Below are 27,256 nucleotides of genomic sequence, written 5' to 3' on the forward strand. Positions count from 1 at the left end.
TTGGCGCCGATGGACCGAGGCAATGGTGAAGAGCAAGTGAAGTCAAGATCGATGAACCAATATGGTCATGTGATGATATAAAGTGGATCATATCATTTGGTGATTGATTGGTGCATGTGTTGCATCAATATTGGAGGAGATGGAATGGAATGCATAAGACAAAGGTATATTTATAGGGCATTTCATTTCACCGGTCAAAGATTGTGTAGAGAAGTGCATGACCGGGTTTAGGATAGATGGTCATACTATTAAGAGGAGCAAACTTGTTTGCATATCGATCATACTAACTTTGCATACGTGTTAGGATCGAGTAGCGTTGAGAAAAGAGTGCTAATCCTTTGAAAAATGTCTGTGAAAAGCTAACACACATGCATAAGTTGGTGAACACTTGGTGGTGTTAACACATTTGCAAATGTGGTGAAAAAGGCAAAGAAGAGGAGGCGAAACTGGGCTCAGGGTGCTGCCTGGGTGACACCACCACCCCTTGTCCAGTGCACCGCCATTCTGGTGGTGGTGATCAGCTGGTCGAGGCCGAGAGCAAGGGTTGGAGCTGGCACCGCCGTGCCTTGTCCGGTAGCACCGCCACACCTAGGGCGGTGCCCACCAGACCAAGGCCAAGAGCAGCAGTGGGTGACTCAGTCACCGCCGTGTCCGGCGTGCACCACCATGGAGTATCTGGTGCACCGTCTGACACGGCGATGACTAAGTCACCCACTGCTGCTCTCGGCCTTGGTCTGGTGGGCACCGCCATGAGTATCCGGTGCACCGTCGGGGCACCGCCTCTTTTTGGTAGAGAGCAAGGGAAGGCGAGGGGGTCACTGCCATGGTCACCGCCGAGGTGATGGCAGTGCACCGCCCTATTTTCCCGAGGACGGGGTTTTCGCAGGGTTGGCCTGGGTGGTCACTGCCATCCCTAGGGCAGTGCCACAACCACCCCTGTTCGGAGTGTTGGAATTCGACCATTGGGGAGGGCACCGCCGTGTCCGATGCCCTCGCAAAAACCAGCAGCTTTGCTCTAACGGCTCTATTTGTCTTGTGGGCTATAAATAGAGGTGGAGCTTAGGCTTGGCTGAGGTTGAGCACCTTGGGGATGTGTTGCCCTTGTGTGTGCTTAGTTTGAGAAGCCTCTAACTCACTTGTGCTTGCGAGAAGTGCGAATCCATTGCGAGTGAGTGATTCGAGTGCATTGCATTGTGAGGTTGTATCGAGTGGCACTAGGTGATCGAGTTGCAAGCCGGTGGTGCTTGTTACGCTTGGAAGTTACCACCCCCTAGATGGCTTGGTGGTGGACTCAGTTGAAGCACGCAAAGAAGATTGTACGGTGCTCCGAAGAAGTGATTGTGAGGGGTATTGTGCTCACCCCGCGGGAGCCACGAAGAGCAACTCTAGTTGAGCGTGTCATTGAGCTACCCTCACTTGTGGGTAGGTTCTTGTGGTGCCCAATGTGTGGGCTTGGCGGGTGATGCCAATTAGCCGCCGAACCACCAAGTGAGCGGTCGACACAACGGGGACTAGCGTGTTGGCAAGCACGTGAACCTCGGGATAAAATTATCGTGCCATCCTTGTCTTCCCGTTGGTTTGCATCCTTTTTACACAAGCTTGCAATTACTTTCATATACATTGTGCTTGTGTAGTTGCTCTTGTAATTAGTTAGCTCGTGTAGCTTGCTAGTTACCTTCTTGCTTGTGTAGCATAGAAGTAGATCTCTTACGTGACTAATTCGGTTTGAGTAACCTTGTTAGTCACACTGCTTAGTTTGTGTAGCTAAGTAATTTGCGCTCTCTAATTTGGCTTGTGTAGCCTTGTTATTGAGTATTGCTAGTGAGCTTAGGAGCTTTGTGCTTTTGCATCAGTAGCACGTGTAGGAGCTCCCCAATTGCCAAAGTACTAGTACATAGGTTTATGTGACCTTGCTATAGAATTGATTAGGTGAGCTCTAACTAGCCCGACACCTTTGTTGCCTAATTAGAATCTTTATAAGGTGCTTGTGAACTTAGGCCTCTTTGGACAGGAGGAAAAGCAAAGGAAAAACGGCGGAATCCGCAGGCGTAGGAAAGGAAAGAAAAGTCGATTCCTATGGACTGCTCGCGAGCCATTGCCTCGGACTTTGCGCGAAAACATGAGCTCGACCTGGATGTTTATTTTCCTGTGCTACAGTGAGACAACGAATCCATAGTAATGGATTCCTCCGGATGATTTCCTTCGTTGCCAAAGGGAAGATGACGTCAGCAAAATTCATAGGAATGAATCCTCCGTTTTTCCTGTGATTCGCCCGTATGCCAAAGGGGCCCTTAGATAGAGGGGTATAGTCTTGTCTAGACCGATAGTTTTAATTTCGTATTTATTTTGATTAGCCGGCGTATTTAATTTTTGAAATGATTATTCACCCCTCTCTAGTCTGCCATCTCGACCCTACAGTTGTGTTTTATTCTTGAGGGTCGCATATGCATGGATTTCTCACGAAAATGAAAGAAAACACTCAGAACTGTGTGTGGTTGCCTCGTGCGAGCCTCCTCGGATTTTTTTGCTATTTTTAGCCCAATTTGTAATTTTAGAAAATCATTTTTTGTGGAAAACCGTCAGTGTAAATATTTCTAGTAGCGGTTTTCTAGAAGATGGCTGCGAAGTTTGTGATTTTTTGTGGCCTTTCACAATGACGGTTGATAAAAACATCAGTAAAACTATGTTTAGAACCACCAGTATTAACAACGTTCTGTGTACTAGGGATCCTAGCTAGCTACTAAATAAATTACTTGTCAACATATATCATTTTTATATGGCCAATCTGATTTCGAGAGCCAGGTTTAAGCAACTCAATTTTTGGTTCTGGGTTGGTAAAGTATTCCTTTTTCTAGCTAGAACACATTCGAAATGAGAAGAGTACTTAGAAAAAAAAAAGCTTAATTTTTTATGCAAAAGGTGCTGGAGCATTTTAGGATTTCTTTTTTCTTTTTCTTCTTTATGGTTGATATGTGGAAGATGATTCTCCTTTCCATGGAAGTATGCAGTTAATTATAATTAATTAAAGCATCAATGGCCGCCAGTCCATTAATCAGTTAGTCCATGATATATGTATGTCCCTACTTTTGTAGATCATATATACCATATGTTGTTCAAGTTTCTCCTCATGATCAAGTGAGTCTCCCTTCTCCAACAACCGTCACCACATATGCACGGTTATTATGGATAAAAAGAGCACAAAATCGTATGGTCGGAAGCCAAAGTGCGATTCTATTATTCCAAACAAATTCCATATGCGCATAAAATGGTCTGATATTAAAAGTCACATTCTTCTTGCTTTGCTGCAGAATCATTCAAAAGGGCAAGCGAAAGGAAACGCCACTGCTACTAGGTGGAGGTCCTGTACTTTGCATGAGTTTCATGAGTCGAGATGCATTTTCTTATCAGTTTTCATCTGATAGACTGATTCTGCTAGAGAATGGATGCAAATTTGGTAGCTAAGCTAGTTAGTTACAATATATATGAGTGATGAGTATGGCCATGCATCTGCAGGATTCATAAGATCGCATTATAATACTCTCTCCGTGTTGAAAGGTGGCAAAGCATTTCCAAAGAATACAATTCTTTGCATGTAGTGGTTATCTATCTATCTATCATTCATGATCTCTACAAATCAGTTCTGGTTGTGAATCACAATGAAGTAGCGGTTAAAATGTCACTGTCTAATTCACTCATGTCGTCATCTATTCTGGATAATGTATCGTTTAATTTTCTCTTTGTTTTCCTTTTGCAATCTATAAATGGCACAGGAGTGAGACTTGAGCATTTATTTCTACCAATGATATATACGGGTGTTTTAGTTTTTCCAAATTAAATTTTTCATTGCACCCTATAGGTTGTTAACTTCTCTCCTTAATTTTATGAATATTCCTTTCATCCTCCCGTTAAAAAATTTCTTCGATGATTCTGGAAATTTTCATTTCTATTAAATTCTTCATAAACGCCTTTTCCGTTAAGAAAAATATTCTCGAAGTGATCCTAGAGAAAACCTGCAGGCCGGTAACGTGCTGGCCCAGATCAACTTCCTACGTACACATATCACGCAGTGTCGTCGTAGGTGTGGGGCCGCACACATTGATACGGTAATGATGCCTAGCTAACTTGTGGTATTAAAATGGAGTATATATAATGTAGAAAAAAGTGTCTTTGTCACAAAAGTCTCATATACTATCACCCAACAAGAAGAAAAGGATTAATCACCGCCGGTTGAAATGGACACAGTGGATTCGTTGCTTGACATGGAATCAGTCCAAAGCTAGGGGGCGCCTCCGCCGGTCCGATCCCGCTAATAATTTCTTTGGTCATACTCACTTTAGTTTCAAGAAAAAGGGTGTACGCTTTCTGTTATCTATGCAATCATCACATGAATTCATTGTTATAGTTTATAAGAAATGATTAATGCTTAAGCTAAATTCTGGTACACCTTTCCCACTTGTACAGTTGTATTGATGCTAAAGCGTCATGTGACTGGAGTTTTGGATTTCTTGGTATATGCACATAGTGTGTGTTATATATATATATATATATATATATATATATATATATATATATATATATATATATATATATATATATATATATATATATATATATATATATATATATATATATATATAGACACACACACATATATACATATATTATGTTGGTAATTTAGATGTTCATAGTTCACTCATACATATTTAGCCAGCAGTGACATACTTTTTGGTACTCCTATATTACAGTATAGTATTATATATAGTATACATACACGATCCGCTATCTCTTTAAAACAGTCACAAAAAAATTATCTCTTTAAAACGGAGATGTGGCATTTAAAAAGTATAGTGTAAAATAACCTAGGTTGGCAAATTAAAATAGAAAGGCCAGAAGGCTTCTAGGGGGAGAAGGGGAAAAAACTTGATGAGCTAAAAAATTAGTCCTAGTATCCCGACTTAGAGCACTTCCAAAAGACTATGATAGATCTCAAAAAATCAAGATTTAGAGGCTCTTTAAAAAAATTGGCTCTTCAAAAAAAAGTAGAGCACCACAACAGATTCTTTATTCTATCCCTTTCCCTATTTTTGAAATTTGCCACGTCATATTATTTTAGATCTCAATGATGGGATCAACCAATCACGTGAGTGGGCCGCGCAGGGAAAGAGGAAATTCGCAAGGGAGAGGAAGACATGCGACTGCACGGTGAGGGACGGTGGCTCGGGATTTCTACCGAGCTATTTTGCCGCGATACACTACTGGAAACGCGTGCTTTGCCAAAGGCATGAGGCTTTGCCGAGGGCCAAATCTCGGGCATTCGGCAAAGACACTCTTTGCCGAGGGCCAGCCACAAGAGCCCTCGGCAAAGAACGGCCCTCGGCAAAGAGTGGCCCTCGGTAAAGACAGGCCCACGGCAAATCAAATCTTTGCCGAGGGCCTCGGCCCTCGGCAAATTAGGCCCGTTGGGTCACGGCGGCCATTTCCCGTCAAGCTTTGCCGAGGGCCACCCGTTAGGTCCTCGGCAAAGGTTATTTTTTTTTTGTGAAACCAGCTTTTTCGGCAAATTTTTTTTAAGTCTTTGCCGAGGGTCCTAGAGCAGGCCCTCGGCAAAGATTTTTTTAAAACGAGTTTTTCGGCCAAATTTTTTTTTATAAATCGCCTTTGCCGAGCGCCCGAGGCTAGGCCCTCGGCAAAGAAGCCCTTTGCCGAGGGCTAGGATAGGCCCTCGGCAAAGATTTTTTATTTTTATTTTTTAAATTCTTTGCCGAGGGCCACGGGCCAGGCCCTCGGCAAAGAGCCCTCGGCAAATTTTTTTTTTGGTTTTTTTAGCCCAGTTTTTTTGTGGTGCTACAATACATTGTTTTTAACTCAATTTTAAAATTTAGGCCAATTTTGATTTTGTTTTGTATATTTCCTTAATTTATTTTGATTCTTTGATTTTTTTGAATATGTCAAATTTGAACTGCAGGTGTATGGAATATTGCAATGTAGTGTTTCGAAAAATGTTATTCATGTTAATTGGTGCATGTTGAGTCCTTATCCACGAACTCGCATCAAATTTCGCGCATCTTGTTCGCGTAACATGACGACCGACTTGCCGGAAAAGTGTTTTAAAATTATATAAAATCCATACGAAGTCTGAAAATCACGAAACTTGGCGAGATGTCATGTTATCGCATGTGTAGGCTGTGGTAAAAAATTGAGAAGGTTTCGAGTGAGTTGCGATGTCGGATGCCTGAAACCCAGACATCTCCACATGTGATCGGGCGCCGCCGCAGGAGGCAGCGGTCTCCTCCCTCGACACGTGATGAGGTGCTGGAGGAGGAGCACGTGACGGCCATGGCCTCGTCCTCGTCGGAGGACGAGAGGGGTCACCAGACGGGCGAGGGAGACGAGGCGCTCGAGGGCGAGGGAGGCGAGGCGCTCGAGGGCGAGGGAGAGGGTACCGCTACCCGGACTCTCTACGAGCGAGGTCCCGCGAGCCTCCCTCCGGTTCCGCTTCCTCACAACCGCTCAGTGATTCGGCCTATGGCAAAGAGGTAAGTAACTATGGATGTTATCACAACTACTTCATAAGATATGTTGGAAATCTTAAGAGAAACTGATAAATTTTCTTAATCACTTGTGCAGGGCCTGGTTGGTTTTGTCGGGTACTCCAGCACGCACCCCCGCGAGCATCCTTGGTGTTTTGTGCAGGAAATGGTACCCTGGCATTGTGCAACTGTCCGAAGAGCCGGTGGTGCGGGAGCCGGCCTCCAACTGGGACAGGTACGCGCTGGTCATGGATGACACTTACCGCAACAAGCAGGAGCAAGTATTGGCGGAGTTTTGGGTAAGTCTCTCTCGCACAACATTGCTTAATACATCGCATTCATTGGTTAAATCTTTTATTGAAATAATGAATGGATACATCGGTTTTGTATGCAGAAATATTTCAAGGCCGAAGAAGGACTTGAGGCCCAGGCGGATCGGGCGGCTGCCGCAGCTTGTAGGGAGTACGTCACCGAGATGCACCACCATGGGCGCGTCCAGGCCCACATAGACTACTACAGGTCGGTACTTAGGCAGTCCCTCCCCAAGCCTCAAGCAAGACAGATTACGCTGACCTGGGACTAGTACCTTGAGGTAGGCGAATAACATTCATAATGATTCGTTTTGATATTAAGTAGGTTCAATTTCATCTTCTGATATGTCAAATACTCGATGACTTGTAGGTGATTCCCTGGTGGTGCCGATCGTATCCCGAGTGCTGGGCCATGATCGTGGACAAGTGGTTATCAGAGGACTTTGTTGACACGCACGAGAGACAGCGGGAACAGCGTCTGATGAGGCAAGGTCCAACTCACCATCAAGGCAGTCGTAGCCTCCCCGGATACAAACAAGCATACGTAAATGATTTCTTTCATTTATTTTGACGCTCAATTCTACTTGATTTCTCACCATCTTCCCATCTTTCTCGCAGGAGGCTGCACACCCGGGCGAGGAGGTCTCGGAGTTCTCTGCGTGGGCTATGTCCCACATGGGCAGGGCATCGTCCTCTGTCTCCTTCGACCCGGCTGCCCCGCCCCAGGCGTACTCCGACCCGAACGTGTACACTAAAGTCTAAGAGTACACGTCAACGGTAAGGGAGATCTATGGGGAAGATTACAATATGCGCACTGAGCCCATTGATGCAGAGGCGATCATGAGGCTCGGAGGAGGCAAGAAGCACGGGCGGCTGTGGATTGCAGACGGCGCCATCGACTCCACCACTGTTCCCTCCCTCGACGCTATCCGAGCACGGAGCACGAGCTCCAGCCAGCCCATACGTCCACGGCCTTCTCTAGCACTGCAGCAGGTCCAAGCACTCCAGGTAATTCCTGCTTTACTCGTCGTACGTAGATATTTACACACCTAAATTAGATTTGCATCACTGATACATTGGAGTGAAATATTGCAGGCCGAGCTGCAAGAAACAAGAAGGCAAAGTCAAGAGCAGAACGCGGAGCTGACCGCACAGCTGTAGGCCCAGAAGGTCGCGTTCGAGGCCGCGCAGAAGCAGATGGCGGAGATGATGGTGATCATGCAAAGTCTTGGGCAAGCATCGGGTGTACCTGTGCAGTTTTCAGCTCCTCCACCTCCTACTCCTGTAAGTATGAAACTTCACTTTTTGCTTGTGCTTTGCATGTATGTCGGCCTTCATGCCGTTGTGGATGTCGGCGTTCGTGCCGTTGTGGATGTCGGCGTTCGTGCCGTCGTTTCTTACAGGTTTTGGAAACCTTCCCGTGCAGGGGAGGTGCTGCCGAAATTTTCAATTGAGTCTAATCTTTTTGTATTCCTAGATTACTAGATGCAATCTCTAAGTTCCAAAACCGTTTTCCCGGATTACTCACACATGCAATCTCTGCTCCTTTGTGCAGCTCCGTCCGTGGGTTCCAATCAACCCGCTAGTGCGTCACCGGGTGATCCTGCTTTTCCTTCACCATCGTCTCATAGGCTAGCTTGATGAGGACTCGTGCTAGGTGATGTGCTTGGACTTTAGCGTGATTTGTGATTTATGGTTGTGACTTGTGCTTGGATTTCATTAACTTGTCGTAATAAACATGTGAATGATGATGAACATGTGACTTGTCGTTGTAATATATTGTGATTTGTGGTTCACAATTATGGTTGTGATATATTATGAGAAAATGAGTTCTGTGTGATATATATATATGTATATATATGAAATGCTTGTGTCGATGGAATGCAAAAAACAAAAAAAAAATTTCTGTCTCTTTGTCGAGGGCAATGACCAAGGCCCTCGGCAAAGAAGGGTCCTTTGCTGAGGGCCCTAGCAATAGCCCTCGGCAAAGATTTTTTTAAAAAATCCTGAAAATTTCTTTGCCGAGGGCCAGGGAGCAGGCCCTCGGCAAAGGTTTTAAAAAAAATAAAAAAAACTATTTCTTTGCCGAGGGCCCTTGCAATAGCCCTCGGCAAAGGTTTTTTTGAAAAAATTCTGAAAATTTCTTTGCCGAGGGCCAGGGAGGAGGCCCTCGGCAAAGATTTAAAAAAAATTCTTTGCCGAGGGCCGGCCCTCGGCAACAAAAATTCAAAAAATAAAACTATTTCTTTGCCGAGGGTCGACCCTCGGCAAAGAAACCGCCAATGGCGCCGGCGCGTGACGGCTTTTTTTCTTTGCCGAGTGCCCGATAAAGGGCCCTCAGCAAAGACCCCTTCGCCGTCTAAAAATTCCCCGAGGGATCTTTGCCGAGGGCAGCCCTCGGCAAAGCCTTTGCCGAGGGTTTCTGGTCCTTTGCCGAGGGCCAGAGCATGCGAGTCCAGTAGTGATAGGTATTGGGTGAAAAAGGAAAACCATATACAGAATCTGTTGGACGCTTTTTATCCTTCATAATCGGTAAATCTAGAATCACGGAAGGGAATAGCGAGGCTGTAGGAGATGCTCTTATATGGCTTTATGCTAATTATTTTGTTATTACAAAACAATTAATGTCCCCACAGGCACTACTGGAAAATTATACTTTGCCGAGTGCCTGAGACTTTGCCGAGTGTTTTTTATCGGGGCACTCGGCAAAGCAATATTTTGTCGAGTGCCGCACTCGGCAAAATAAAGCACTCGGCAAAGGTGGCTTTGCCTAGTGCCAGGCACTCGGCAAGAGTCCCACTCGGCAAAAGGTGGTCGGCCCGTGACGGCGGCCACTTGCCGTCAGATTTTGCCGAGTGCCTAACGCATGGCACTCGTCAAACTTTTTTTTTATTTTTAAAAACTTATTTTGCTGAGTGTAAGCCTTGGGCACTCAGCAAAAAAAAATTTAAAATTTTTTAAAACTTATTTTGCCGAGTGCCAGCGCCAGGCACTCGGCAAAAAAAAATTATTTTTGAAAATCAACTTTGCCGAGTGCCCCCCATGGCACTCGGTAATTTTTTTTTGATTTTGGGCCCAAATTTTTTTCTGTGGCCTTGTGATAGTATTTCAAACTCTATTTTAAAATTTGGGGCAATTTTGACTTTTTTTATATATTTAATTAGTTTATTTTGTTTCGTCGAATTTTTTGGGATATTTCAAATTTGAACCGCAGGTACATGGAATAATGGACTTTAGTCATCGAAACATTGATACTCATGATATTTATGGTATGTTTAGGTCGTATCCAGGAACTCACATGAAATCTCGAGCATCTCGTTGACGTAACATGTCGAGGTACTTGCCGGAAATGTGATTTTAAATTATATAAAACGCAAACGAAGTCCGAAAATCACGAAACTTGTCAAGGCGTCGTGTTATCGCATGTGGAGGCTGTGGTAAAAGTCACATGTGGAGATGTCTGAGTTTTTGGCATCCGACGTCACAACTTGCTCGAAACCTTCACAATTTCTCACATGTGGAGATGTCTGGGTTTTTGGCATCCGACGTCACAACTTGCTCGAAATCTTCATAATTTTTTACCACATGAGAGAGGGACCCAAACCCATCTCAACCCTGCAAACACCTTGTGCACATGTGTTAGCATATCTTCACAAATATTATCAAGGGTGTTAGCATTTCACTAGATCCTAAATGCATATGCAATGAGTTAGAGCATCTAGTGGCACTTTGATAACCGCATTCCGATACGAGTTTCACCCCTCTTAATAGTACGGCTATCAAACCTAAATGTGATCACACTCTCTAAGTGTCTTGATCACCAAAACAAAATAGCTCCTACAAGTTATACCTTTGCCTTGAGCTTTTTGTTTTTCTCTTTCTTCTCTTCAAGTGTAAGCCCTTGATCATCTCCATGCTATCACCATTGTCATGTTATGATCTTCATTTGCTTCTCTACTTGAAGTGTGCTACCTATCTCATGATCACTTGATGAACTAGGTTAGCACTTAGGGTTTCATCAATTCACCAAAACCAAACTAGAGCTTTCACCCGGAGGTCCCCGATTGTCTTCGTCAACGTCGCGGGTCTGCCTGCACTGCGTCGCCTCGCCACTGCGTCGACTCGCCACTGCCTCGCTAGCCTGACTTCACCGACACCCTAGGTATAAATCATCTCTTTTTCCACTTGTCTGTCGTCGTAGATCGGTATAGCCTAGTTAGGCGTCTCCCGTCCGAAAGAGATATCTTTGGAGGTATGCAGATCTTTGCATATCTACAAGCGTTTCTGTTTCGGATTGTCCATGTTTTATGGACAGCTCGCGGATGCGTAGATGGGTTAGTTTCCATGGTCCGCTCCGGTCTGAGATGGTGTTTCGGTGTCACCCCCTGTTGTTCTCCGGATACACACTCTCCCTTGCAGGACGTGTATCGGGAGAACAACAGGGAGGTGCTGCCAAAATTCCGTCTCAGATAGGAGCGGAGCATGGAAACTAACCTCATCTATGGATCCACGGGTGGGATTAGGACCTATCCTCACCTATTTGAGAGTAGGGACACCGCGTAGATGCAATTGATGGTGACTCATATGTGTTGATACATCTGTTAAAGGATGGAGGACCGTGAGTGGATGTACATGCTCCGGAGAGACGAGCACGATTACGACTTGCTGTTTATAGTCAAGGTCGAAGAATTCTTACAGCATGCATTTGGCGAGAGTGCTGGAGGCCATTCTCTAGTGGTTTGTCCATGCAGCGGTTGTGACAACAGAAGAAGGAAAGATAGGTTAACCAAGGGTAAACATATTGTGAAGTTTGGATTTACTCCGGGCTACCACCGATGGATACACCATGGTGAAGCCAATCGTATCAGGGAGGAGGTGGTGAGACCATGGCTCGAGGCTTTCGATGATGATGTCGGGGTAGCAGACATGCTGGATGACACGCACCAAGCTCAGTTCGCTGAAGGACGTGACAAGGAGGAGATGGAGGCTATCGTAGATGCCTTCTACCTGATGTTGGACTCAGCACAGAGACCCCTTCATGATCATACTAATGTTTCTCAGCTGGATGCCATTGGTCGTGTAATGGGGTTGAAGGCCGAGTTAAACCTAAGCTGAGAAGGCTTCGACAAGATGGTGGCCGTGTGGAGCGATATGCTACCGAAGACACACATTATGCCGAAGAACTTGTACGAGTCAGAGAAGCTCCTTCTTGCACTTAAGATGTCGTATGACAAGATACATGTGTGTCCGAAGGGGTGCGTCCTATTTAGGAAAGAACACGCGGATGCAAAGTACTGCCCGAAGTGTAAATCCTCCAGGTACGTGGAGGTAGACTCAGGCGATGGCCAGAAGAGGCAGCTTAAGATCCCCATGAGAGTCCTATGACACCTTCCATTCCTGCCGAGGCTCCAACGGCTATTCATGACCGAGGAATCCACGAAACATATGACATGGCACAAAAACAGCACACGATACAATCCTGAGAAGATGGTGCATCCATCCGATGCTGATGCATGGAAGTACTTCAATTAGTGGAATCCTCTCAAAGCAGAGGAGGCTAGTAATGTACGTGTCGCGCTGGCAATAGATGGGTTCAATCCATATGACATGATGGCTACACCATACACATGTTGGCCCATGTTCGTCATCACCCTAAATCTCCCCCCAGCGTCTCCTTTCAACGGCATACCATGTTCCTGTCGTTGATAATCCCTGGACACCTGGAGAGTAATATGGGTGTCTTCATGGAGCCTGTGATAGATGAGTTGATCGATGCTTGGGTCAAAGGGGTGTGGACATACGACCGAGCTACGAAGACTAGCTTCAAAATGCACGTCTGGTACCACAACTCCCTGCACGACTTCCTAGCGTATGGGTTAATGTGCGCCTAGTGTGTTCAGAGGAAGTTCCCATGCCCAATATGCAAGGAAGCTGTGAGGTTCATATGGTTGAAGAAGGGTGGCAAGTATTCGTCGTTCGACAAACATCATCAATTCCTCCCTCTTGACCATCCATTCAGAGAAGACGTCAAGAGCTTTATGAAAGGTGTCAAAGTGACAGGCCCTAGACCGCACTTGAGGACTAGGGCGGAGGTTCGTGCTCAGATAGATGCTCTCGTGCCCAACGAAGATGGTGGTTTCATGGGATATGATGAGCAACATATGTGGACTCATAAGTCCGGCTTGACGAGGCTCCCCTATTTCAATGACCTCCTACTGCCCCATAACATTGATATCATGCACACTGAAAAGAATATCGCCGAGGCACTTTGGGCAACGCTCATGGACACTGACAAGTCTAAGGACAACCCTAAGGCTAGAGTGGACCTGACGACGTTGTGCAATAGGCCAAACCTAGAGATGCGGCCTCCTGCAACAGGAAAGCAGTGGAGAAGGCCTAGGGCCCCCTATGTCTTGAAAATCGATCAAAGGAGGGAAGTACTTCGATGGATCAAGAATTTAATGTACCCTGATGGGTATGCAGCGAATTTGAGCAGGGGAGTGAACTTAGAGACTCTGCGAGTCAACAGGATGAAGAGTCATGACTACCACATATGGATTGAGCGCATACTTCCGTCGATGGTTCGAGGCTATGTCCCTGAGCATGTCTGGCTAGTGCTGGCAAAGTTGAGCTACTTCTTTCGCCAGCTTTGTGCCAAGGAGCTATCTTCGACCGTCATTATAGAATTGGAAACTATGGCACCTGAGTTGGTCTGTGAGCTTGAGAAGATCTTTCCACCCGGCTTCTTCTTGCCGATGCAGCATCTGATTGTGCACCTCCCGACCGAGGCACAGTTGGGGGGCCCGTGCAGGCCCGTTGGTGCTATCCAATCAAGCGATGTCTAAAGACACTTCACAAGAAATGTACAAATAAAGCCAGAATTGAGGCTTCCATTACAGAGGCAAGCATTCGGGAGGAGGTTGCAAACTTCATGACATCCTACTACAAGCCAAACCTTCCTAGCAAGCATAATCCACCCCCTTGTTACAATGCTGGCGAAGTTGAATCGACCCTCAGCCTTTTCAAATGCCAACTAGGCAGCGCAAGTGGATCGACCCCCAAGAGATTGGATCCAGAAGAGTGGCGCAGAATCATGCTATATGTGTTCACCAACCTTGTCGAGGTTGCACCATTCATTAAGTAAGTTCTCAACGAACTTGTTTCAATACGACGTCACTATTCTGTATCGAACCCCATTGATTCTCTTTGGTACAGGGAATTTGTTCGTCAAGAGTGGCATCAATCAAGGGATCCTACCCCGCACGAACATGATACCCTTCTTTCAGAGGGTGCGGGAGCTGGGAGGCCTGATTTCATTTCTTGGTTCAAACAAAAGGTCATACGTTCGTCGATATTCCTTAGTAGCTCGTACGTTCCAATAGTATAACGATGTATCATGCTTGAGCTTGTAGGCGCAAACCAATGCGTCCATGAGTGACGAGTTGATACAGGTTGCAAATGGCTTCAAGTTAAGGGTGAAGTCATATACCGGTTATGACGTGAACGGATATCGCTTCCACACGTCAAGACATGAGCAGACTCGGCCCGGTCAGAAAACCACCAACAACCAAGTTTTTACGCCGGGCACTAATGGCGTCGAATACTACGGAATAATTGAGGAGATCTATGAACTTAAATATGAGGGCCGGGTACCTCTTACTCCTATCGTATTCAAGTGCCACTGGTTTGATCCTACATGAACAAGACGGACCCCTCATCTTGGGCTAGTCGAGATTAGGCATGATTCCGTCTATAAAGGAAAAGATGTCTATATTGTGACTCAACAAGCCGTGCAGGTGTATCATACGACATATGCATGCCAAGACAAAGACCATCTTAAGGGTTGGTCTATTGTGCACCAGGTATCTTCGCACGGTAAACTACCTGTTCCAAACGACGAAGATTACACCTTCGACACAAACACATATGATGGAGAGTTCTATCAAGCAGATGGGCTACAAGGGAGCTTTGAGATAGTCTTACATGGTGTGATGACCACCATGGAAGTAGACAATGAAACGGTTGATGACGAGGACCCTGGAGATGTAGTGCTAAATTCGAAGGACATTCAAATGCTTGAGCGATTCCATTTAGCCAAAGACAATGAAGAAGACACAGAACCTTCGAATAGTGTTGCCCATTTGGACAATTTTGACAGTGATGATGAGACCTATGACCCAAATCATGAAGATTATTCCTAAACCATGTAATACTATGTTTTTTATTAAATTTTGTTATGTTTATTCATTTTGAACTATTTGACATGTATGTACTAACGCTTGTTGTTCATTCTTTGTACATTACAGGTGACAGAACAAAGATGGTGGGCAACCGTTCACCGAGGCAGGTGCTCTCGGTGTACCAGAGGCTACGCCCTCCTGATGGTGGCAAGGGGACGTCTTCGCCCCCAGCGGCGAGAGCAGGCCCGGGTCACCCCAGCACGGGGAGGGGGAGGGGGAGGGGGAGGGGCTGGGGTCGCCCTAGGAGGGACCCGCCTCCTCCCCCGGCTCTCGACCAGCCGGAGGACCCATCTCCTACCTCGGAGGACCACGTGGCGGCCACGGGCATGACCATAGACACTCCGTCGGGGGACGAGGGGACTCAGCAAACAGAGGACAGTTATGCTTTTTTGGCTCCCTACCTGCGAGGTCCCACAAGCCTTCCTCCGGTTCCACTTCCTGACCGACGCCCACTGGCTCGTCCTGTGGGAAGAAGGTAAGTAACTATAGATGTTATCACTAGTACTTCATATGATACGTTGAAAATCAAAAGAGAAACTGATAATTTTTCGTAATCACTTATGCAGGGGCTGGCTAGTTCTATTGGGTGCTCTTGACCCCCCACGCACCCCCGCTACCGTCCTAGGATGTCTGTGCAGGAAACACTTCCCCAGCCTTGTGGACTTGAAAGAGGGGAGGTGGGAGCCGGCCTGGTCGTGGGACAGGTACAAGCTCGGCTCGGATGACGAGCAGGACAACAAGCAGGAGCGAGTTTTGGCAGACTTTTGGGTAAGTGTCTCACAACATAGCTTAATACATCTCCTCCATTGCTTAAGTCTTTTATTGAAATAATGAACGGATACATCATGTTTGTATGCAGAGGTACTTCAAGGCTGAAGAAGGTAGAGAGACCCTGGCGGATCAGACGGCACACAGAGCATGTAAGAAGTATGTCGGCGACATGATTCACGAGGCGTGACTCCAGGCCCACGTCGACTACTACAGGTCCATCAAGAAAGAGCCCCTCAACAAAACCGGCGCAAGAAATGCGGCGCTGACCAAGGAGCAGTACCTTCAGGTAGGTGAATAATATTGATTTGTTTTGAGATTTAGTAGGTCCAGAATTGATCTTCTTATATGTCAAACACTTGATGAGTGTAGGTGCCGGCCTCATGGTGCATGTCGCATAGATTGGCATGGTCGAGGATCGTGGACAGGTATCTTGACCCGGCGTACATCGCAAAGCACGAGCAAGGCAAGCGGAAGCGGACACTAAGGACCGCTCCAACTCACCACCAAGGCAGCCGCAACCTCCCCGCATTCAAGCGAGCACTTGTACGAGACGTCATTTATCTATTCTAACGCTCAATTTTGCCTGATTTCTAATCATCTTGCCGTCTTTCTCGCAGGAGGTGGCACACCCGGACGTGCCGGTGTCGTAGTTTGGGGCATGGGCTGTGTCCCACATGGGCCCGGTGAAATATGGTGTCGTCTTCAACCCGGATGCCCCTGTCTAGGCTTACTCTGACCCGAGCGTCCACGCTAAGGTCAGAGACTACACGGAGGTGGTTAGGGCGCTCCATGGCTCAGATCACAATCTGAGCACTGAGCCCTTGAGACAGAGGTGATCATGAGGCTGGGGCAAGGCAGGAAGCACGGGCGGTTGTGGATTGCAGACGGCGCTGACTCCTCGAGCTCTGCACCCTCTCTCTCCGACGTGAGGGCACGGAGCACGGCCAGAAGCCTTCCCATACGTGCACGGCCTACTCCAACACTGCCGTGGGTCGACGAACTTCAGGTAATTTCAGTTTCACTCATCGTACATTGAACGTTACACACATTGATCAGATTTGCAATACTGAAACATGTGATTGAAACACTGCAGGCCGAGCTGGCAGAGACAAGGGAGACGCAAGCGCACCTGACCGCAGAGCTGGAGGCCACGAAGAAGCAGATGGCGGACATGTATCAGATCATGCAAACCATCGGGCAAGCATCGGGTGTCCAAGTGCAGTTGCCAGCTCCAGCTCTGGTTCGACACTTCACTCCAGTGAGTATGAAAGTTTAATGCGTTCGTGCCGTTGGGATTGTCGGCCTTCGTGCCGTTGTGATTTTCGGCCTTCGTGCCATTGGGATTGTCGGCCTTCGTGCCGTTGTGATTGTCGGTCTTCGTGCCGTTGTTTCTTGCAGGTTGGAAACCTCCCCGTGCAGGGGAGGTGCTGCCGAAATTTTCAATTTTGAGTCTAACACATGCAATCTCTTCTCTTTTGTGCAACCTCCGTCGGCGGGTTCAAACAATCCCGCTAGCGTGTCACTGGCGGCTGATCACGTCAACCCTTCGCCGCAGTCCGGTCCTTCACCGCTGTCCAGGGGGCCACACCTGCAGTTTTCGTCGCCGCAGTAGGGATGTTGAACTTTGTGATGTTGAACTTGTAATAATAAACTTGTGATGTTGAACTTTGGTGCATTTGTGATGGATTTTTGATGGATTTATTAAATATGCGTATGCTTGTGATATATAATGCATGTTGGTCGTCGACGGGTTCAAACAATCCCGCTAGCGTGTCACCGGCGGCTGATCACGTCAACCCTTCGCCGCAGTCCGGTCCTTCACCGCTGTCCAGGGGGCCACACCTGCAGTTTTCGTCGCCGCAGTAGGGATGTATATATATATATATATATTGTCTGTTACAATGGAATGTAAAAAAATTGCAATTCTCGGGGTCTTTGCCGAGTGCCATGGGCAAGGCACTCGGCAAAGTTTTTTCAAAAAAAAATTTCTTTGCCGAGTGCCTCGCCGCGGCACTCGGCAAAGTATTTTTTTTAAAAAATCCAGAAATTCTTTGCCGAGTGCCTAAACAGGGGCACTCGGCAAAGAAATTATTTAAAAAAATAAAAAAACTTTGCCGAGTGCCTGGACAGGGGCACTCGGCAAAGTAATTTTTTTAAAAAAAATAAAAAAAACTTTGCCGAGTGCCTGTGCCGGGGCACTCGGCAAAGTAATTTTTTAAAAAAAATAAAAAAACTTTGCCGAGTGCCTGGGCTGGGGCACTCGGTAAAGTTTTTTTTTAAATCCAGAAATTCTTTGCCGAGTGCCTAAACAGGGACACTTGGCAAAGAAATTATTAAAAAAAAATAAAAAAAACTTTGCCGAGTGCCTAGACAGGGGCACTCGGCAAAGTAATTTAAAAAAAAATAAAAAAGAACTTTGCCGAGTGCCTGGGCTGGGGCACTCGGCAAAGTAATTTTTTTAAAAAAAAATTTGCCGAGTGCTGGGTCAGGCACTCGGCAAAATAACCGTTAACGGCCGGCGCGCAACGGCCGAAAATATTTTGCCGAGTGCCGCCCCAAGCACTCGGCAAAATTGTTTTTTTTTTGCCGAGTGCCCCGATAAAAAGCACTCGGCGAAGACCCTTTGCCAAGAAAAATTTTGCCGAGCGGACTTTGCCGAGTGCTACACTCGGCAAAGTCTTTGCCGAGTGCAAATGCCTCTTTGCCGAGTGTAAAAACACTCGGCAAAGCCGCGGCCTCCAGTAGTGAGGGCGTGTAATATATTGTAAAACAAAATGACATTCTTTTAATCCGGCGTAATATATGAGCAGATGGACTTTGGTTGACATCTTCCTTCCAGTATTGGGGGACAACGGTCAAACGTGTCTGATGTAATAAGTATAGATTTTGGCGTGTTTGACTGGACCAAAGCAAGCATACATCTATATCGTTGAAAATAATACTAACGCCACGTCCTTTTAGACCAAACCATGCATAGTCTAATTCTCATGCAGATCGGGGGCGTTGATTAATTATTTATTTATTTTCGTGTCTTCATTCTGGGCTAGTTCTTCGTCGTTAAAGAGAGATGTTGACAGCAGTCAGCGTAGGGGCAGATGATACCGGGAAGCTAGTTTAATTTGCAGTCACCGCCGTCTGGAGGATTATACTATTTATTTATTTTCATACGTCGATCACAATCACAAGCGAATTCTGCATTGAAGATTGAACCACCACCAGCCGTCTTCGTTCAGTGACCGGGCTCGAGAGAAACAAAATATCTAGACATTGATTAATTTGGGTGATGGATATGATATTTGGTTTCTTTAGATTAGAAAAGGCGTATGAAAGTACAAGCGCGCGGACTACAATGCCGTCGATTGACAAATTAACCAAAAGGATCGACAGTGCAAGAAACGACGACGACACCAACTCATTTGATATGCATAAACTTTTTTTATTGAAGATCGATTAGTTTTGAAAAGAAAAAACCTGGAAAAGAAGGTTTCAACCAAGCACTTTCACACCTTAATTGTATGGCTGTTGCAGCATTGCATGCATGCATGCCTTTTTGACGTCGTACCTACCTGCACTTACAATATACGAAAAAACAAAAACAAAAATATATGGATCCATCCATCGACCAGACGATCTCCGTGTCCGCGATACACATACATATGAACCGATCGATGCATCGCCTTTTGCGACCACCTTTTTGTTCGCATTTGCCGGTTGGGTCGACGACACGGACACGACCCGATCCAATGGCGATCGTCGTCGATCACGCGTTGTTCAGTGGAGCCCAAAGCAAGACAGCAAGAGCGAGTGGTTTCATATATATATACGAGTGAAACGACACAGAAGAAGCAGGCAGACATCAGAAAGTGGTTACGCCGTTGTTTAATCCTAACGGACCGACTCGTGCTGTGCCGCTTGCGCGACAGCAAAATGCCAAACTCAACTCAAGGAGGGGCCCTGGTAGTGGGAAGCTACGCGTAGTACGTTGTTGAAGCTTCGCGTGTCAGGGGCCTTTTGCCTTTCTGTGTTTGGCGTCAGAGGTGAGCGCAAAGCTTTTCTCGACAGGTTTGAACTTTGAACCGGATTAGAGTAGTGTGGCCGTGGTCGTGGTCGTGGTCGCGCCGACAGCGTAGCTAGCTAGTCTCGCGTTCCCATGGAATTATGAGAAAATGTGCGTGCGTCACAGGCCCAATTCTATCCGTTTATCTCCTGGTCAATTTAAACCCATATATAATTCATGATTAGAGAACATATATAAGGGCAGTCCCAATGGTGCATTGATGATGGTTTCTATCCTCATTAAATGACTTGCTACGTAGGCAAAATGCTGACATGGCAACGTAATTAATGAAGAAAGAGAGCAAAAATCATAGACCTGGTTTCTTCATGAAGAAACCAGGTCTACTCTTGACCCAATGCACCAAGAAACCATGAAATCGCCATTGGGGAGAAACCACCAGTTTCTAGGGAGCTCGTGTCGCACTCTCATTGGAGGAAAAGATAGAGTTGGGAGAGAGAAAGAGAAAATAGTTATTACTCATAGAAACCATGGATTGGAAAGCAATACTTTTTTGGTGCGATATCCTATATTATAGAAACTACTAGTTTCTTTCGTTGGGACTGCCCTAATACTACCCCGTTCCGGTATACCAGGCGTGCTCCCATTTTTTGCTTAGACCGTGTTTTAGCAGGCGTGCTCAGTACTTTGCGGTGTGATTTAATGTAGCAAGTTAATGCATGCATACATGCAGAATGGGCCGTGGCCAATAGAATAGAAAGCACGCATGGAGAGAGCCAGTGAAAGGACAAGGCATCAGACGCGAGGAAGCAATTATAAATTGTTACCAGCACATGCAGGCGAACGTCTTGGTATCTGTATTTAAGGCTTGTTTGGATCTGGATGTATATGAATCCACTGGTTTAAATTCTACACCAACCCACCCCGATACCCATGGGCATCCTCGCGCTCGCGCCGGGTAAACAGGAACGGAGGGAGTAAATCACTTTGTAGCCAAAATGAACACTGTAGTAACTCGACTTTAGCTGATTGATGATGCAATTATGAGGCAGGCAGGCTGATTGGCGCGCGCGTCATGGTTGGGCTGCGATTGATGCCGGACCGCATGGAAACCGGCGGCGGGCCCACGCGTAGCCCACGGACCGGACACGGGCGGCACACCCCGCCCGCCATCCCCCGCGGTCTCCGCCCCTGTCGGCTCGCCCACGCCGGCACGCCGCTGCCACCCAGACCCGCGGTCCGTGACACCAGCAATCACGGCCCAGATAACGTGCTGGCTGCCGAATTCGCCACGTGCGTGCATACGCTGTGCTAGGTTATGATGAGAAGATGGTCTGATGCATGATGATGGATCATCTACGCGTCCTGTTTTCTCTGGACGTCCACGTGGCCGGGTCCTTCGACCCGGTGCTTCCCGTCGCGCACACGTAAACAAAACACATCGGACGTGCAGTGTGTGTGCGCTCGTCGTCAAATTAAGCGCAGGCAGGTATGCAGTACCCGACACGGCGGTGCGCGCAAGGGGCCGGTGCGGATGTCTGTCTGCTGGCTGCTGCCATGCGCGCCGTGCACGGCAACGGCCCACCGCGAGGCATGGCAGACCCTGGATGGCGGCCGGCCCGGCCGGGGCCAACCGTTTTTGCGGCGGCCGCGTCCGTCCTGCTGCTCCTGCCGAAATCAATCGGCGTCGGCGATGATGGGGGCGGTTTGGGTGCGGGTGCGGCCCAAATAAACTCGGGCGACACCGATCGATGGGCCGCCGGGTGAAACATGCATGCATGCTTCTGAACCCGAATCGGTCGATTTGACGTTAAAACGGGCAAACGGCGACCGCCGCCGCCCGGCCGGACGGGCGGGACGTCCCTGGCGTACGTTCGTGCTTTCGCGCGGCGCGTCGTCTTTAGTGGACTTGGCGGCCGCGGCTGCCGGCTGCATACGTGCATGATGCGTTGCGGCGGACCTCCGTGGGTGGCGTAGCGCGAGAGCTCCAGTCCATGCACGCTCCGATGATGGCCCCTGGCCGTGAGGCTTTTACCTGTGTACCCTTAAAAAAGATGTCACACTCCTGCGTACCCCTCAAAAGTTGGTCGTCACTTACATGCCCTCGCTCGAACTTTTCTTTTCCCTCACCAATTCCGTCGGCATTTGCTCCTAACGGTGGGTAACGGCTCTGGAGAATGACTCAGTTGCCCTTGGGCTTGTATGGGCGTCTGAACTTTTTCGTTTCCCCTGTGCCATTGCCAGACCAATTGGCTTTGGCGCCAGAGACGCCGCTGTTGGCGCCAAAGGACAGGGATTTGGCGCCAAAGAGTCTGCCCTTCTCCTCCTATATATTGGCGCCAAAGGCCAGGGAGTTGCCACTCTCTTGAGCCTTCTCTCTTTGACAGCCATGTCACAAGGTAGCAGCAGCTATGGTGGTGCGCCAAGGCGGCGTGTGCTTTGCCCGAACTGCAATGTGCTTGTCAATCGCTTCATCTCGACGACCAGGGCCAAGGCGGCGTGTGCTTTGCCCGAACTGCAATGATCCAACTATCAGTGTGAGGATGAGGTGGGGGAGACAGCGGAAGCACATAAACATGCTCAAATATGTACAGACATACGCGCGCTAACGGATACTCCTTGCCCGTCTCTGTCTTGCTCGCGACTGGCCATTCAGTTCTGTTGTTGCCATGCCCCTGCCGCAGGCGCGAGCAGCAACTCACACAGTCACACGAGAGACGAGACACCAGCAGCTAGCATGCATGCAAGCCGAGACAGAGAGACAGAGACGACGAAACAACAGTGCGCGCGAACAAGCGACAAAACTAACCCGGCCAACTAGCCGTACGCCCCTCTGCGGCTCGCGCACGTCACCCCCCGGTCGCGTCGATCGGCGTCGGTCCGCGCGCGTCCGGATACGCGAGCTAGGCTGCACGCGCCACGCGCGCACGGCGCACTGCATGCATGGACCGGACCGGACCGGACGCGCGCACGTACGTGCAGGCGAGGAGCCCGGCCTGCAACGGACCATGCATTGGACGCATGCATGCAGCACGTACGCACGCACCCATCGACCGACAATGCACAAGATCGAGCAAGCACGACAGGTACACGTACGCTGCTGTACATGTGCGTGACCCGTGTCGTGTCGTGACGTGTTATTGGATGATGGAGACGTGCATGGCCATGGCCGGGCGTACGCACGCACGCACACTTGGACGGACGGAGAGGACAGGTTCTGTCGGTTCCTGCCCTGTTGGGTCGCATGCATGCCTCTTGGCCCTGCCGCCTTGCCCTGCGCTCGCTTTTCTCGTCGTCCTTTGGACGGGAGTCGGGAGTCGGGAGAGATTTGAATGCATGGGCACAGAGTATCCGGTACGGTTGAGTTCACCGTCTTTGTTTTACAGCAGAGTTCACCGTCTTTGACCATGGCTTTTGGTCGCACATAGAGATTTGCATGCATGCACGCACAAGTGCGCGCGACTTCGTGCAATTTATCATACATGCATCAATGCATGCTGCCACAGTGATATATTTTTTTTTGAGAGAGAACACAGTGATACATTTATTTGTGTCACTGCACGTAGAGCTACTAGGCACCAGAGCTACCACATACCTGACGCAACTGATCATCTGGCATCTGCGTTTCACATTTTGCTTTGCTGGACTCGGATCCGAGGGCACGTACGTGTGCATCCATACGCCAGTAAAACAGCTAGCATGCATGTCGTGCACTGTTGCACTGTTGCACTGTCGAAATTAATTGAACATGTAAACAGACGAATCGACCTCGCAAAAAATAAGCATACACCGTACCAGTGCACCAACAGTATACAGGTTAATAAACAATAGTAGTACGTTCAATCAAAGGACTGTGCTCAGTAGTACGTGTACGTGCATGCATGGCCCCTGCAGTTCATTTCTTGAAAATATGTCAGTGACCCAGAGGGCAAGGAGGATATTTTTCTAGCCCGGTCCCACATGTCAGAGCCGCCAAACGGTCAAAACCTAACAGAATGCTGACGGAATGACGTGAGGGAAAAGAAAAGTTCGAGCGGGGGCATGTAGGTGACGACCAACTTTTGAGGAGTACGCAGGAGTGTGGCATCTTTTTTAAGGGTACACAGGTAAAAGCCTCCCTAGCCGTGGGTACCACCAGCTCGGGTGGGGATATGAGCTTTCGGTACCAGCTGTGTCCATGCCGCGGTGTCGGATGCACTGTGCGAAACGTTCCCTTGTCCCGTCACTTCCACTCAGGCCCGTAGATTGGCAGGAGCAAGGTGGGCAGCTGTTGGGGGCCTCCAAAATCTAAGGGCATCTAAATTTACAATAAGTACTAATAAATAATAGCTAATCTTTTAAATACAAAAAATATAGAATATCCAAAAAAAAGGCTTGCAAGTTGCAATTCTTGGTTTGTTAATTGGATCAACTCACCAAAGTAGGACCCAATGGCCATGTCCACCAGCCTGCTCGGCAACTGAGCTTCCTTGGACTGTTCATTTTTCTCTTTGCCACATTTTGCTTTCTCGTGCCACAATACTACTTCCTCGATCCCAAATTATAAGACGTTTGATTTTTTTGTCCTAAGTTTGACCACTCGTCTTATTCAAAAAATTTGTGCAAACATAGTCAAATTTAAGTCATTTTTGAAGAACTTTTATTAATAAAACAAGCCACGATAAAAGAAGTGATATTTTGCATAAATTTTTGAATAAGACGAGTGGTCAAACTTGGTGTTAAAAAAGTCAAACGTCTTATAATTCGGAACGGAGGAAGTACTATGCTAGCCGCTAGGGATGCTAGTTTGTTACTTGAGTACTACTTTTTACTCTTTTAGCATTAAGATTTAATCTGTTCTTAGCAGTGTAAGACCTATGCATATTCTGAAGCTTTATAATTAAGTGAAAGTATGCCTTGATTTTCTCGAGTTTTAGGGCCCCATCGTGTATTTTGTTCAGGGCCCTCTAAATCCTAGGTACGACCCTGCTTCCACTGCTCAACTTCGTTTCGATAGGCCAACAGACAACCATTTGACAGGCCACCAAAATGATCAAAACCCAACAAGGTTATTCCACTGAGAACAGCAAATCCTTGAGGCTTTTAACCACTTTAGGTGCTGGAGCAGCTGCAACTTTCTTCTGCTTTTTCTTCAATGGTGTCTTCTTCTTAGTTGCCTTCTTCTTATGTGCCTTCTTGGATGGGCCAACAATGAACTTCATTTTGCCTCTTCCTATTACAACAGCTTCACTTAGTATAGATTTAAATGGAAATAAAATAAAAAAATTAGTACAGATTTAAATGGGAATGAAATGCAAAAATTAGTACAGATTTAAACGGAAATGACTGCTGACCTTTTATTTGTTCTAGCAGTTTCACCATCTTCACCTACCATCTTCAGCTTGCATGTCTTGGAGAAGTGTCCAAAACCTCCACATCTTTTGCACCTTACTTTCTTCTTGCTGGCTTGTTTCTCTAGGCAGCCCCTTATCCTTACTTTCTTTGGCCTGTCTGCTCCTCTCCCAAGCAAAGGTGGATGTACTTTGAAGCCAAACAGAAATTTAGGCCACTGTGTTCTATCTGGCATAGGCTCAACTCTTCCTTCGTATGCAGCTCTGAATCTAGCAACAGAGTAATACTCATGCACATAATCTGCAATTTTGATGCCTCTGTTTGATAGTATCCAGGCCAAGGCATGCTTGCATGGCTTCCCAGTAATCTACCATTCCTTGCAGGAGCACTTGTGATTCTTTAAGTCCACTATGCACCTCTTCTGGTTATTCCAGTCATCAAGCATAGTCACCTCTGCAAAGTCTTCATCACTTATTGCAACCTTGACAACTTTGACATTCTTGCTTATCAGGTTAAGTTCCTTGATAACACTTGGTAGTATGCCTTCTTCCCACTGTTGTGCTATCTTCTTTCTGACGTACCTCTTCTCCATTATCAACTCCCTGAGTCTGTCCACTAGCTCATGGATATGAAGTCCCTTGAACTACTTAATCTGAGCATTGAAACTCTCAGACACGTTATTTGTCAAGTAGTCACACTTGCTCTCCTCTGAGAAGCCACACCTGTACCATATTCTGCCATGATAGCGCTCTAGAAAGTCAATTACACCTGGAGCGAATTCATAGATTTTCTGGATATGCCACTTGAAAAGCCCTTCTGTGTAGCTCCTTGCAGCAGGGTACATGTGTTCAGTAAAGACATCCCCTGAGTAGCGTTTCATGAAGTTTTGATATAGGTGTCTCTTGCACTCTCTGTTCTCTGCCTGTGGGAACACAACCCACATGGCTTTCTCTAACCCTTTACAAGCATCTGAGCATAACACCAGACCTGGAGGGTCTCCTATGACTACGTGCAAATTCTCCAAAAACCACTTCCAGTTATCCTCAGTCTCAGAGTAAAAAATTCCATATGCAATATGGTACAACCAGTTGTGTCCATCCACCCCAGTAGCTGAAGCTAACTGTCTAGTATATTTTCCATGCAGACAAGATGCATCTACACCAATGAATGGTCTACAACCAGCTAAGAAGCCATCAATGCATGGCTTCAAAGCAACAAATACTCTCTTGAACCTATTCTTTTTACCAACCTTCTCTAACTCAATTTGTACTCTACTTCCAGGAGAACTAAGTTCAATCTGTGCAGCCCAATTGAAAAGGATTTGAAAGTTTTCCTCACACTTACCATGAATGTGGTTTAGAGCTTGCTGTAAACCAGACCATGCTTTTGAGTACTTCAGCTTTATGCCAAAATCACCCTCCAACTTGTCTCTAGCATCCTTGGCTCCCTTAGTTGGGTTCTTCTTAATTCAATCCCCAAGTCTATCCGCACACCAACCCTGGGTAGCCATTTTGCCTTCTCTAAGCTTGGTGGTAGGACAATTGTGCTTGGCAGGTAGGACTTTGATCTGAAAAAGACATATTACAATGACTTAGTCACACATATTGACATGTACAAGGCATAATAAGGTTGATATGAACTTACCTGTACAGTTTTCTTATCAAAAATGGTAGAAGCATGTATGCGCCAAGGGCAATCACTAGCAGCACACCTCGCAATAAACCTTGTCTTGTCTATTCGGACCCCAAGTGCAAACTCAAAACCCTTGACGACAGCGTAATGCCTTATGGCTTTCCTGAATGCAATGATATCAAGAAATAGCTCTCCCTTTTGGATTTTTGGATTCAAAGGATCATGCAGAACATGAACATCCAAAGGGTCTTTATCACCAACCTCTGCCTCATCAACAACAGGAACAACATTATCATCATTATCAATACTAGAAGCAAATGCATTTTCAGATGCCTATGCATTGTCAGACTGTGCATTGTTAGACTGTGTATTATCATTAGCTGCCTCTACATTCCCAGTTGCCTGTGCAGTTGGCATTGAAATATA

At 46.9% G+C, this 27,256-nt stretch overlaps 1 protein-coding gene, 1 long non-coding RNA gene and 1 pseudogene across 2 annotated transcripts; 2 read left to right on the top strand and 1 right to left on the bottom strand.

Moving 5' to 3' along the window:
• Positions 1-6,327: 6,327 nt before the first annotated feature.
• Positions 6,328-7,113, top strand: LOC136468710 (uncharacterized). The gene is made up of 3 exons (XM_066467181.1): positions 6,328-6,536; positions 6,628-6,829; positions 6,925-7,113. Exons 1-3 carry the CDS (start codon positions 6,337-6,339, stop codon positions 7,111-7,113), a joined length of 591 nt encoding a protein of 196 aa, XP_066323278.1. The 5' UTR covers positions 6,328-6,336.
• A 143-nt stretch (positions 7,114-7,256) lies between these two features.
• On the top strand, positions 7,257-8,116 carry LOC136471374 (uncharacterized). The gene is made up of 3 exons (XR_010762008.1): positions 7,257-7,385; positions 7,460-7,849; positions 7,937-8,116. It is a non-coding gene; the product is annotated as an uncharacterized lncRNA (long non-coding RNA).
• Positions 8,117-24,915: 16,799 nt separating this feature from the next.
• Positions 24,916-26,989, bottom strand: LOC136468711 (uncharacterized; annotated as a pseudogene).
• Between the last annotated feature and the right edge of the window lie 267 nt (positions 26,990-27,256).

Source organism: Miscanthus floridulus, chromosome 8 (assembly GCF_019320115.1).
Source record: "Miscanthus floridulus cultivar M001 chromosome 8, ASM1932011v1, whole genome shotgun sequence".
NCBI lineage: Eukaryota > Viridiplantae > Streptophyta > Magnoliopsida > Poales > Poaceae > Miscanthus > Miscanthus floridulus.